Source organism: Aythya fuligula, chromosome 9 (genome assembly GCF_009819795.1).
Source record: "Aythya fuligula isolate bAytFul2 chromosome 9, bAytFul2.pri, whole genome shotgun sequence".
Lineage (NCBI taxonomy): Eukaryota > Metazoa > Chordata > Aves > Anseriformes > Anatidae > Aythya > Aythya fuligula.
This window is the reverse complement of record NC_045567.1, coordinates 17727104-17741590: the sequence shown is the minus strand read 5'-3', so window position 1 is coordinate 17741590 and position 14487 is coordinate 17727104. Positions and strand designations below refer to the sequence as shown.

The 14487-nt window shown below is 38.5% G+C and overlaps 1 protein-coding gene across 10 annotated transcripts in view; it reads right to left on the bottom strand.

Annotated features, from left to right (window-relative positions):
- Nucleotides 1-14487, bottom strand: part of MCF2L2 (MCF.2 cell line derived transforming sequence-like 2) — a 157540-nt gene that overhangs the window by 90835 nt on the left and 52218 nt on the right. For 9 of the 10 annotated variants that reach the window (XM_032193377.1, XM_032193375.1, XM_032193379.1 and 6 more), the window contains 10 exons: nt 14379-14469; nt 13020-13139; nt 10668-10784; nt 7228-7377; nt 6215-6339; nt 4481-4595; nt 3750-3869; nt 2087-2278; nt 1091-1282; nt 520-697 (listed from right to left, as the gene is read on the bottom strand). In XM_032193377.1, coding sequence (XP_032049268.1) covers nt 520-697; nt 1091-1282; nt 2087-2278; nt 3750-3869; nt 4481-4595; nt 6215-6339; nt 7228-7377; nt 10668-10784; nt 13020-13139; nt 14379-14469 — 1400 coding nt within the window. The remainder of the gene's footprint in view (nt 1-519; nt 698-1090; nt 1283-2086; nt 2279-3749; nt 3870-4480; nt 4596-6214; nt 6340-7227; nt 7378-10667; nt 10785-13019; nt 13140-14378; nt 14470-14487) is intronic. The other variant, XM_032193374.1, reaches the window with a different exon arrangement.

Below are 14487 nucleotides of genomic sequence, written 5' to 3'. Positions count from 1 at the left end.
GCAGAGGACAACTCTAGAAAGTGACTAGATAGTTATGTGGAGGGAAAAACAAAAGAACAGAAAATCACACCAATGAGTCAATGTCACCAACGATGCATAAAGCTTTTTGCAGTATCTAATTGAAACTGGAGGGATTGTGATCTTTTAAAGCCAAATGTTCGTATCACTGTATGTGCAATTTAAAAGTGTTCCTCATGCATACTTTACATACTTTGCAGTGACTAACCTGGTTTTCATTTTCAGGGAAAAATTAGCAATATATGACATAATGAGAAACAGTATAGAAATATGCTCTGTAGATTAGACCTAAGAAAAAGAGCCTGATTTTTTTTTTTTTTTGGTTCACCCCTGCTTATATGCTTTTAGTGATAGATTGTTTCACATTTGTTTTAACTTTCTGGGCCTACAAGGTTGACACTGAGCATCAAATACAAGTTTTCATTCTGAAGACAAAAACTAAAGCATGACCATGCAAGAAAAACACTGGTGTGTATCTGAAAGCAGCTGTTCATGGCCTACCTACTCCTGCTGGTCTCGTAGTCTTTGGTGATGCTCTCTTTGGGGAAGATTCAGGGTGTGGGGCAACAGGTTGTACTGGCCGGGTCTGTTTGGCTGCCAGTTTCTTCAGACTCACTTGCCTCTTGTCAAACATTTCTTGTACATCTTCTAGTTTTTGTAGAATTCTTTGGGCATTGGCCTAGGCAAAGAAAAGGCAAACAGCAGACGGTTGTCAGTGCTGGACTAAGCAAGTTGAGATGACTTCTGTTACTCAGACTAGGTGTATTAGAGATAAAGATCATGTTGTAGCTTAACCCAACACAGCCCATGCATTCTGCACAGATCTATATTTCATGGAGTAGGACTTGGTGACTTATTAAATTTTCTAGCTCTACCCTGAAGTATGTGTGGTTATAGGACTGCTCGTATAAGTAAAACTTATTGCCGTAAGTGCTCACCTCTGTATCCTTTTGCTGTAGCAAAAAAGGCATATTTGAGCACACCCAGAGATATAGTCTGGTACTCTCTCATATAGAAAGCAATTGGTATTTTGAAATTTGAACTGAGTGCATATGCATTTGAGAGGTTTTACCTTTATTTCAGGGGTGAGGATCATGTCAAACTGATTGTAGAACTCCTTCGGGTTAGAAAGCTGGTGTTCCTTAGCTGTTGCCAGGAACTTTTCAATTTCAACGAGTGCAGTTTCAGCTCCCTCTTGTGACTGGCACTTGTCCACAGCTTGGGAAGCTAAGAGGTAGATTCCAGCTTCACACCATTTGCTTGCCTTTAAAAAAAATCAGACAACAAGGACCCCAACATCACCAACAGTCCATATTATGAAGTGTTGCTTCTACCACCCCATGAAATACAGATTTGCCCTACCATGTTGCTGAATGAATGTTTACTTCATAGCATGGTCCTGGTCAAAATACATCCCATCATAGATACAGAACAATAGCAAATTAAATTCAGCTCTCATGGGATAGATGGATGGTCCAGTAACACATAATAATATTCTGAGGAGGAAGAGTGTCACTGTGGTTGCTGCAAATCAAATCTTCCAGCTGTACTACCTCATTTCAGTGTTCAGTCACAAAATAATTCAAAACCCCAGATTAATATTTGATCTGTATCAAAACTCCCCAAAACTTCTTAGGCCTATTACACTCAGTTAAAAATACTCCAAAGCAGGTTTTCAAGATGAATTTCCGGTACTTCCTCTTAGGAATTAGGCTGAAATAGCATGTAAACATTCTCAGAGCATTTACATGTAGCTTTCTATTCTAGTCAGATCATATGAAGTGGGATAAAAAAAAGAACAAGTAGTAAGCTGTTTATTTTTAAGCATATTTTTACACATTTGTTTCTTGTTTCAAATTTAGGCCTAGTTCTATTCTTTTTTTGTTTAGTAACCTACTATTCATCATTTTAAGATCATAATTATGAGAAGCAACTGCTCCAGTTTTTATGGTAATAGTTTCTGAATGAAATGGAGGAAAAAGTAGTAAATCTTTGTACCCGTGCTTATAAAAGCATTCATTTTCAGTAGAACCGTCATTAGGGCTGTTCTCTAAAAAGGCTCACTCACCTTATCTAACTGTTGATGCAGCTCAAGAGACTTTCCCAAAATATCGTACTTTTTCTTGGTCTCATTGGTAAAGTCATCACAAATACGCCTGAGTTCAACACACTTTGGTCTAATGGAATCGACTGCATAATGGTTGTTTTGGATGAGCTGTTCTCCATGGAGCGCTAGAGATTGGGCTTTCTCCAATGGTTCCTGTGAAATTAATGAGAAACTATCCAAAGTTAGACCTTAAAATTACACATTTAGTAAAGATAAACCATCTCTGTAATCTGTGCTGTAGCCTGGAGCTAAAGGTTTGGGATATTCATCTAGCTGACGTGTTTTTCAATTTGCATTGAAGACCAACGTGTTAGTGATTATTTCTTACTATTGTTCTTCCTGCCTCCACAGCCTAAATTCAGAGGTGAGTACTTAAACAGTCTCAAAATCATACAGAGCATGTATGATCTGTAGATCATACATAGAATAAAAAAATATTCTACCACATGCTTAACCCAAGTTAAAGATTAGTAGAGCAGCGCAATATGGAGAATGAACCAGAGCAAACTCCTATGACAAATCTTGTTATCTCAGGCTTTGTCAGCTGAGCTCATATCTGTAGAGCTACGGATTACAAATTCTCAGAAGAGCAGGACATCACATCTTCACAGAGGGGCAGAAGATAACAGGTTGTGATAACAGGTTGGGTGTGGCAACTTTTAAAACCACTGCTCAGGAGTGTGAAGGTCCCGAGACTTTTGCAAGGCAAAGTCAGAGTGAATTTAAACTGTTTGTGGCAGTGAAACATTTTCTCTATTTTCAGCTATTAACCATCAGCTCTTTGCTGAATACTTATAGGTACAGAAGATTTTTTCCCATTTAATGGGATGAGTTCAAACTACATCCATTATTATTGGTTATTTGCTTCATTGGAGTACAAAAGCTGTCTGTGATAATGTGTCAAATACAAAAATAGTTAGTGCTTTAACACATATGCTGTGAATAGATCATAATTAAAATATCACCTAACAGCACACAACAAGAAGGGACAATGGAAGGAAAATGTAGGTTACAGTAACTTAAATTTCTTTAGATTTCTACAGAACAGATGGGCAAAGATGACAGTATTTCTAAATCTTAATCCTGTGCTTAAAAAAGATCATCAGATCATCACCAGTTTTTGCATTTGTTCATGTGCACCCTCCTCTGATTCAGCTTACTCATTTGTTCAATGCTTTCTAATAATACTAAATGTGATGCATATTATATATAGGTGACCAACTGATGCAATTGCAAAGTTCAAACATCTGAAAAAAACAAACAACAACAACAACAAAAAAACATGTTTATCAGAAGGCATGTGTGTTCCTGAAACTGCTTTAAGCTTGAACAGAATGGTCTTAAATGGTATCTGGCCAAGGGAACCTGTTACGTCTTCCAAGTTTTTCAAATTCCAAAGATGGCCCTAACTTGTCTTGGTTTGAAACGCAGGTATTTCAACTGATTCTAGATTTCCAGGTAACAAAACAGAACTACTAAATTTGAACAACCTTGGTTTCTGGAAATTAGGATCAGAGTTTCACAGTTTAAAATAATGACCCATGAGAAGAGAGTAAGTGTCACAGAACGATAGTGACAGAGAAACATCTAGATGATCAGCTGGAATACAATATTGAGCACAAACCTGTCCTTTCTCTTCCAGTTGTTTCTGTTCCCTTAGGAGGTGCTCTACTCGAGTCACACTGTCTCCAATGTCAGAAAAACCTGCTTGTGCTTCCATTAGATTATCCAATGTCAGTTTTACCTAAAACAAACACGACAAAAAAAAAGCGTACCCATCACAAGATGATCATAAAATTATAACAAATCTATGAGTTCTAAACATTTATCTCCATCTTTTAGAAGAGTTTGCATCTCAAGTTTAGTCTTTCATCTTGTTATAAATGGCTTTCGAAATGGAAAATACCAGGCAACAACCAACTATTCTCTAAAGAGCTGTCCCTGGTTCTTGTTATTTATTGAGACATGCAGTTTTGAAGATCCATAACTCTAGAGCCTCTATTACTCCAAGATTTGTATTACTTTGTCCTTTGAGCTAACAGCTGGGCTTTCCATTTTTCTTTTCAATTGACATCAGTGGAGTTGGACACTTAGCATCACAGAAGAAGTGATATTTGGTAAGATAACACATAAATACACAGTCATTTAGCATGAAGCTGGTATTTCACAGTTTGACCTAATGCTGTAAAATATCAGATAATTACCAATAATTTAATTTTTGAATATTAATTTCATATTTTATAATGAATGGCTTCCCTCCCAATCTCTTTTTTAGGAATGCCATTATACTTCTACATATAGGCAGTTTGACCTTATTTACAGGAGAAGACTAGACAAAATCAACCAATGAAATACCTCTCTAAAATCATGTTCAAAGTGTCGAAGCTGCAAGCATTGTTCTAGTTTTAGATGATGCTTGGTCCAAAATTGATCAAAAGCCTTTTCTGTTTCATCCAACTGAGCCAACAACCTGTTAAGAAATTAGAGTGAAAAGCACTTAATTTGCTACAGTTCTTTTCATTTAAGTTACACCAATTGATTGCAGAAAACAGGGTTTGGAGATGGTGGGGAGCCTACACCTATGTATGAAGCAGAACAAGGTTCTGCATCGGTTTTCCCTTGGGAAAAAGAGAACAAAAATTAAAGTGGGACATGCAGGAGCGTGATGATGGCTGATAGTTACATGGATCTACTATGGCAGTTGTAGTCCTGCCTCCTAACCTACAACTGGAATACAGACCTGGTCCATGTGCTGGCAGCCAGAAGTGGCTGTCACTCCCCAGCTTCCATCTAATCTTCAAAGATAATTCACCTCAGGCCAATGTAGATTGAATACAATGCAATTATTAATTTTACGAATGCTTAAAGCAGAACTGTACAACTTGTTGTTCATTTTCTTTTTTTTTTTTTTGCCATAAGAAATAAGCAATGGTTGAATCATTTTTCCTAATCCATCTCTCCTAAACACAATGGATTAGAGGCTCATAATGCCTCCCACTGACAATGTTTCATTTCATGGAAATAATGAAACACTTATTCACAAAAAAAAATCAGTATCAAGTGTCCCACATCTCGAGTGAAGTGTCAAACACCAGAATATGAGTCATCCTATCCTTGCAATCTCTATGACCTATTGAGTATATTACAAAGTAGAACAGTTTAAACAGGGAAGAAAGAAAGAAGAAAAAAAGGAAAAAAAAAGAAAAAAAAAAAAAAGAAAAGAAATAAAATGAAGTTTTCTCTGAATATCCTATTTTTCAATAGTTGGCATTCTTCAGGCAGGCAGGAAACTATGTTGGAACTATGAAGTAATTGGGGCAAACACCAATAGTTCCTTCCTATTCCTCTCAAAAACAAGTCCTGTTTTCAATCTATCCCTGAAAAATGTGTTTTTAATCAAAGCTAGTTGCTGAATTCAAGCTGAATTTGTAAATTTCTTCAGAATGACTGATTAAAGGATTTTAAAGTATTCAGTGAAAAATATCAACTTTACTTTTGGCAGCTTTGTTCCTGCTGAACGCAGATACGCTGAAACACTAGCATAACATTTCTCTTTCTGCTGCATCATATGGAACAGCAGAAACTTGTACATAGTAAATAAAAGCATTATGGTAATAACTAGCATTGTAGGAAGGAACAGAGATTTCTCTCTTTTTATACATCTGTGAAGGTTTCAGACTATCATCTTTATCTGTTCCTCCCTCCCCCAGTGTTTCCACAGAAATACACAAGCATATACTCTTTCATCTCACATGGATCCAGATGCCACTTTCTAACTAGGCACAGGTATTTGGAGGATGTAATAGGGAAAATATGTTCCACATTAAATCCTCCACCAGGTAGGTAGTGGTCCAACCAAGAATTACCATGAAATTCAGAACTTGTTTGAACTTGCACTGCCAGTTTAATCAAGTAAATTCCTCAAAGACTTTCCCTTCTCTGACTTATGTATCCAATAAACCCTGAGTGACTGAATCAGTTGGAATTTATAGCCTGTATATTTACACCATTTAAATGAGGACATAAATTACATTTGCATTTCTTAGGAATAAGTTAGCAACTTGCCCAAGGTAATCAAGCTTCACTAACCTTTCCACTGTTGCCACATTTTCTAGTTCATCCGGACTGAGTTTACTGTTGGCACTTCGGGTGACTGGCTCCCTAATACATGTCAGTAGGGTGGCCCCCTGCTTCACAGCTAGTTTCAGCTCATCCTGAGGGGGGAAACAAGAAAAGTATATATTTATACTAACAACAGTTCCATCTCTTAGGTAGACAACATAGTAATGCTAAGGGAGGTTACTTTTGTAGGCATTGAATACTTGGAACAGAATATAAGTGCTTCACAATGATGACATATCTTTCTAGGAATACAGAGACTAAATCTATTCACAATGAACAGTAGATATATTTCTGAGAAAAGGAACATTGCATAATTTCTGAACAGATTGTATTTTTGACCGGGTAACTTTCAGAATAAAATACTCTAACACAAATCAAATGTGTGCTGCCAATTGTTCAGTCAGCTGAGACGCTGCTGAGACATTGTGCTTCTTAATGGGATTTCCTCAAACTGTGACATGCTAAGTCATGGTATGCCAGCTATCAAGGAGTCAACCACAGAAGAAAGTATCTTCCTAGCATGAAAGATGAGCAATGAAAAGGACAATGATGATCAAAAATTAACGTCAGCTGAGGAGTCTCCACCACACACATCTTGCATGGATCTGTTCTGAAATCCATTTTTAAGTCATCAGGGGATGCCTGTGAAACAAAACCTTTACTACTTGCTCATAAGGCAGGGATTCCTGGTCCTCCCCTGTTACCAGCACTGAAGGAGACTGCACAAAGGAACACCACCAAATCTTTGGAGATAACATAGTTCATGTCAACTGCAACAGAGCAGGATAGAACAATATCCTGTTCTATCATTCCTGAAGCTGTGCAGTCCTTTTTCATAGCTGCATCAAATCAATCTCCTGAATCCAGGTTTTTCTCTCTTCAGTAGTTTAGATGATGGATTCCCAAAATAATGGCAGAAAAAATTGTTAAATCAAAACCCACTTATTACACAAATGGAGCTGTCACGAGACAACATTCACCTTCAGCTTGCTGTGATGGTCAGTGTGTGCAGACAGGAGCTCTTCTGTGCACTGCACATCGTTGGGAAGTTCAGTCTCTGCTAAGTCCGTTCCAAAGGTCTGCAGCATCTGTGCTGTTGTTTTCACTGTCATTGCAAAGTTTTCAATAGCCTGGAAATGCAGGAGCATAAAGTCACAGACTGCTTATTTACTGCATGTCAGCTGTGTTTAGTTCGTCAGACGCTGTGCTGCAATGCCTGTAAAGCTGGCAATGCTGCTGGTTTTGAGCAGATCTGTTACAAGTTACAGATTAAATCCTGTGTCACAAAGGATCTTTTCAAAGGCTTACAAAGTATCACCATATCCATGAACCAGATGGAGAACTTCCAGAGCTTAAATGACATAATGAAACCACAGAGGACATCAACTTCAAAGCCCAGTCTGGAACTTCAGATCCTCTGCCCATGCTTGCTGGGAATTTCTGTGGTGTTTAAAGATTTTAATTAAGGCTTTATTTAAGTTGAAGAGACACCAAAAGGACTTTTTTACTTTTATTTTTATACAGCCATTGTTCACTTAGCAGCAATCTGTCTCCCCCTTGACTTCTCAAACTGAGCATCTCCATCCTGCCTATCTGTACTTAATGTATTCCAGTCACTCCCTCCCATCCCTTCCACAAATTGAAGAATGACTTACTACAAATATATTTAAAATGCGTAAATTCATTGGAGCATTGCTGCTTCTTGGGTGCACTAACACAAAACTCATCCAAATTTTGTGGTTTTATTGAAGAAAGTGAAGTGAAAGTGAGAAAGGCTTAATAAGAATGCTGCCTTTTCAAACTAGAATACTAGAATAGTTCAGACTTCTGACATATGATTAAAACCTTTGTACCTTGTAGCAAGTGACTACAATTTTTTTCATGATCATGTCCCAGTTTCTTTAGGGATAACCAAAGACTGTATTGTTCTGCACAGATTTGTTCTTTACACTTTTTGACCTAATCCACACAATATTTTGAGTCACTCAATAGCACTGGGGATGCTCTTACACCCGGTCAAACATTATATAGTTTTTGCAAGTTATATTCCCTTCTCCAGCAATGATGGGAAATCCTCATTTGCAACCACGAGGGTTAAAATTACGTGGTGTGCTCTGTGGAAAACAAACTGGAGGTAGATTGTTGTTCAAAAGGTGCAGAAATTACATTCCACATCATGTGATCTTAAAGCAGGCTCCAGATGAGGCAATGCTAGCAGAGTTCATAGCTTTCTTCCTTTTTTCTTCCCCATAAATTCATGTTCAGCAGAAGCAGTACACTGACATATGCTCTGGCTCAGTGCTTATCAGCTGTAGCCTGCTGTTCTCAGCAATGAAATTAGTGTATTACAGTTGGCTAAAATGCCACACTTCTGACTGCAACACAGACAAAGCCATCCATGACAAAGAGCTGCTTACTAAGAGCCTAAAATGTACTCTGTGAGCAAGAAAGCTCACAGGCTCCTAGCCATTCAAGAAAGCAGAAACGAAGAGCAATGTTGTAAGATTGCTAAATCAACACTTTTTAGCAACAGCTTAAACCTGATTCAGAAAATGAAACAAAACAAAACCCTGGCAGGACAAGATATGAGAGTACTACGAGAAACAGTAAAGGGGATGAAGACACTGCATCAGCAAGACTGAAGGTCAGGCTTTTTCAAGGTGCCACTCAGGCCAACACTTCCCTGATGACAAACCTCTTATCCAGCACAGATTACCTGGCTGACTACACCAGGCACCACAAGCTCATCAGTACCACAAGTAGTAGCATGGTTGTCCCCACTCATTCCCATGCATATGAGCAATAAATGGCTTCATATTCCTAAAGTGTGACTGTGGTTTTGTCTTCAAGTCTCTGTGCTTGGTAAAAAGCTATTGAAATAAACGTAACCAAAAGATCTTCGGTTACACAGCCACACTCATCTCAAATCTTGGCTCACTTTTATTTGCGTATTTTACCAAACTATACGTTCCCGCTCACAATATTCTCTTAGGCAATATTCTGTCCCTCATAATTAATACAGACTTTCCTGCCTGTGCCTCATCTTAGCCCCCTTCCTCACTTTTTTCAAGACTTTAGTGGTTTGAAATATCACATGGATGATTCCTTCAGTCATGCCTCCTACAAGGACAGTTTCATATTTTTGATACTTTTAACCTGTAGGCTTGTTCACATTTTATCTCAAGGTTTTCCTCACTGTTGTCAGCAAACCTAGCAAGCCGGTGTTAGAAGAAACTCAGAATTCATGTTTGCATATTTAAATGCCTGAAACATTTGGTGGTTTTCAAGAAAAGTAAAATTTAATCTTATAAGCACAGCAAAGCACAGAAAATGGTAGCAGGAAAGTGACAAAAGTGATCCGACTTCACAAGAGTTGTGGTTTATTACACAGAAAATACTGAAGTCCGATTTAAAACAACAACAACAACAACAACAAAATAAAAGTTAACAATGATCAACGTTGACTTCCAAGCTATCTCAGAAAAGCTTTTTCTGAATGCTAGATCTAGCTGTGGGTCAACAACAACAAACCCAAATCCCAGGCTGCTCAGAACACAGCAAAACACTGGGGCTACTTAGATGCGAGCTCTAACATACCACTCTTGCAAGCAGACCCACAAAGACTCATGCAAGCATTTGCACACTCCCTCAGGGAAATTAATTCAGTTTCCAGGATGAGGACTGAGCTTTGCACCTTTCCATGTAGAGAGGATGGGACAACATTTTGGCTGATTATCTGACAAAGATTGGGGTCTGTTTTTTGTAAACCACCACCTTTTCTGGGAATCGTAATGAAATGTTTACATTGTTTTGAAGCAGCCACTGAGATACATTAACCAACCCAAAATGGAACAAATAATCAAACCTGTAACAAGTTTCCTAAAGGCAACACAATAAATAGTCTTTCTGCTTTCCTACAATTATTAATTATTCTCAAGTTACTCAAAATAAGAGCCATCTGGAACAAATGTTTACATAGCACAGAAATGAAAACAAAGGGAAATAAAATCAAATGTCTTGAGTATTTTCTTCTCTTAAAAACATGGATATAATTGCTCATTAAAGTGAGAATCCTGACCTTTCATTCAGAACACTGTTACAGCATATGTGCAATTTTGACCATGAGCTGCAGGCCTCTGAATCCATCAGTTATCCAAAAGATAAGAATGTGCCCAAGGGCCTTGCTGAATAATAATGTTATGACACCGTAGACCCTAGTCCAGGTCAACTACTACTTTTGCTACAAGCTTTAGGGGAATTTACCCTTCTCTGTTTGAGTCATGGAACCTCTCTTTCCACAAATCCCTAGTAAAATGTGTAGGCTGAAATGCAGCTGAAGAGTTCCTACCTAATGGTTGCTCTACATTTGCCACCTGGACACTTGTGGGGGTAGACGTGTAAGAACAACACCAACACTCACGGTTCGGTGATGTATCCACTGACTGTGGCCATACTCCAGGGTTCCTCCCAGCTCCCGGGTCAGCTGACTCTTGTCAATATAGCCGTGCAGATCAGAAACAGAATTTAACATGATGATCTGAAACAAATGCAAACACAGCGGACTGAGAGAAATAACGAGCCCTTTAAATCATTGTTCTTAGGATCAATTTTCTTACTCTAAACAGTCTCCCTACCACTCAACCTGCTTAATGAAAGCAAAAGCATCTTCTGGTAAGCAGTATTACCTTTTGGCTACCACTGTAAATCTTGCACCACAAGTGGTTACACAAATAACATACTTAATTAGGCCCTGTTGTTCTACCAGCTAGAAAATACACCATGACTTCAGCACCAGAAAAACAAGATGTTGAGAACAAATAACTAGAAATTTTAAGCCTTTGACTTTAATGTGTTAAACGTATTATTTTGTCCTGCAGTTTGAAGAAAGGCTATGTCTGTTAGCACACATTAATTCCAATGGAGCATGTTAAGCATGCTGTAGACAGGGAGATGAGCCCAGCTGCGTGGAGGGCATATATTTCAGGTTGAATAAGGGCTCTAAGAAAAGCCTTGAAACAAGCCTGGACAGGCTTTTGGTTGATCTTTTTTTTTTTTTTTTTTTTTTACAGAATCATCCTAGAATAATTCAGGTTGTCTCTAGAATAACTTCTTTCTCAAAGCTAGGTCAGATATGAGATGAAACCAGGTTGCTCAGGACTTTATCCAGCATAAAGCACATCATGCTCTTAGTTTTTCTAGGACTGCTCTCTAAAAGCTATGTGGACATTCCAAAGATGGCTCAAAATTTGAATGTCCAAAAAGACCCTCAACTAAACTCATCTCGATTTTTCTGCCCGTAGGAAAGGTATGCTAATATTTAATACTTAATGCAGTGCCTGATCCCTGCCTACAATTAACTCCTCTTCCAACTGTGATAGTTTAAAATTGGATTTGAAATGCCACTCTGCCATGCAATAAATTGCTAAAAGTAGAGAAGATGCTGAATTGCTAGAAAATGCTATTTCTTGATGTTCTCCTTTTGTAGGCTGCAGTTTCTGGTACAACAGTTGCTATGGTAACACATTCTGGCTTACTAAGTACAGGAACATCCAATTTTAAAGTGATATAAAATGAAAAGATTTTGTTTTGTAATCAAACACATATTTTAACATCAATCTTGCATATTAATCACCAAAAAGCCACCCCTGCCAAACTACAGTCAGTGTGAAAAATTAACCCACAGTAACAAAGCGAATGTTCATGGCTTCTTTTCTGTATGCACTGTAATAAACGGTCTGCTGTGTGCTACTACAGCAGAAGCAGGAAGTGCATGAACTTCAAACCTAGGTACTGACAAAGGTAGAAATTGTTGGAGCGGAATCATGGGTCTTTTGCAAAACGATTTAAAATCACAAGCAAAATCCCAAACAATCATATGAAATCACTCCAGTAAAGTCATTGTGGAACACAGCGTGAGTCAGTTCCGGGATGAAATACCAGCAATAATCATCATTCATGTTTATTTATAAAACACTTTGAAACCACAGGCAAGCGTGCAGCTGGGAACAACTCCAAAAAGAGCTATCATAGTATAATGTAAAACTCTTTCAGGATTGGTAACCTTCTTCAGATCACATTCTCATCAACCTGAACATATGACAAGTATATAGAAAAAGCAGTAAAAAGCATGCTTTGAATCTTGAAGGGGTGGAGATCATGAAAAGCATTAAAAATAAGCAATGCCATGTAGGCTCTTAACAAGGCACTACGAGATTGTCAGCAGTCCATAGTGTAGAAGTAGCCCTAGACTTTCACTTCTCTTTAGTGCTAACCACTTACTTTTGTCACTGGAGTGAGATCTACCTCTGCCTACATCGGGGGAACAGCTCCACCAAGTTAAGATGTCACTGCTTAACCTGAGACACATTAAAATCCTGTGAGGCATTCACCAGGAATTAACTCTTTGGCATTCCTGCAACTGATAGTAGATAATCCCACAAACACAATTTAAACAAACCATTGTTATACATACAAATAGGTTCTGCTTTTTCCCTGCACATATCTATCACTGGAATGAAATAAAAAATAACTTATCTGATCCAGACAATGGAGTCAGTTGTAAATGTGCCTACGTGCCTCTCAAAGCTTGTTTGATCTCATTCTGTTTTCTGTTTAGGTTTTGTTGACCTTGTATACATCACACAGACCAGATCACAGCCCCAGTTGCCACTTGTAATCAAATTTTAATTTTTGGTTCATGAGAAGATGCAGACACCTAAGGCACTGCAGGCATGGAGATAAGAACACATGGACAAAAAAAATGTATGCTTACCGGTACCTTCATTTTAAAGTCATCTCGATAGAGTTTAATGCCAATGTCAGCGATTGTCCTTTGGATAAAGCGGGAGGGCCGCAGGACAAACACCAGCTGCAGGTTTCCTGGAAATGCTCCCTGCAAAAACCATAAAATTATTAGAAGGCAAAACTCTGCCTTGCAGGGAAGCCAAGGCAATTTTCAGCCAAGTGTTTCCTAAAGGGGGTAAACCAGGGAGGACACTGAAACTTGGCCAGTCCAGCTGCTAATGATATCAGCTGTTCATTCTGCACAACTCCAATGTCAGTATCCAAAGCCAATGGAAATACCGTGGATTTTACTGCCCAGCCATATATTGCTTTCTGGAAGGGATTTAGCACAGACCTCTGAAGTTTCTGCACTAGTACCTTCACCCTTCCTCCTCTCAGGTCTGAAACGCAGCAAGCCTCCTTTGCACTAACACACCTTAGGTCTCCCCATAACCCCCCACCCTTTTTTTTTTTTTTTTTTTTTTTTTTTAAACCTACAAAAACTGGCTACCCATGTTAGACTTGGTGAAAGAAGCAGGTGGCACAAATGAATTTCCCAGACTGACCTGCCTTCTCACTCTGGAAAGGTTTTAGTCTTTTTAATCTCATTTGTTTTTCCTACGTGCAGGCACTCAACACATTCAGCAGTCATAGTCCTGTCTGCAACACCTAGCCTACACCTCACACACTCCTCTCCTCTGTGCTCATCAGTGTTAAAAAAAGAAGAAGACGGCAGCTAAAGAGAACTAAAAATGAAAAACAATTATCTAAAACTCTTGAAGTAATTTAAAGTAATCTTGGTCGTCCCTTCATCCTAAACCTCTGTGTCTAAGCACTTGCTCCTCACACAGCACATATTCTACGTAAAAGATATATAAAAACAGCTGCTTTTATTAGTACTGAAAAAGTGCCTGAACTCCCACTTTCACAAATGAGATACAATGAGCTATTAATAGTTTCTGACTGAGATCACTTACTACCACACAAACACAAATCCACTGGGATCTGTTTATTTCACAGACAGGCCACATAGTCACCCCTCACAATGCACAGAAAGGATCCTCTGTTAGACTCTTCTGGAAACAACTTCATATTACTAGAATTCATACTGCAGTCAACCAGCACATGAGGAATTTGTCCTAAATTCAGCAGTAAACAAGGCTGTACTTTCTGTTACTGCAGCTTCCTTTCTCTCATGAGAAACTCATGAGTTTCAGGACAGGATAGAATCTGCATCCATAGCCAAAAAATAGAAACTAAAAATGAGTACATGAGACTGTATCCTGTGTAAAAGGCACATCAGATAATTTTGCTTTCTAGAAGGTAAATAACAAAAGCTTGTACTTACTGCTATCCGTGTCAGGGATGCCTTGACTGCACTCCATTTGTCCCGTCGTCTGTCTATGATGATGATGAACCCGATGCTGGCAGCCTCCAGACTGCAAAACAGATTAAAT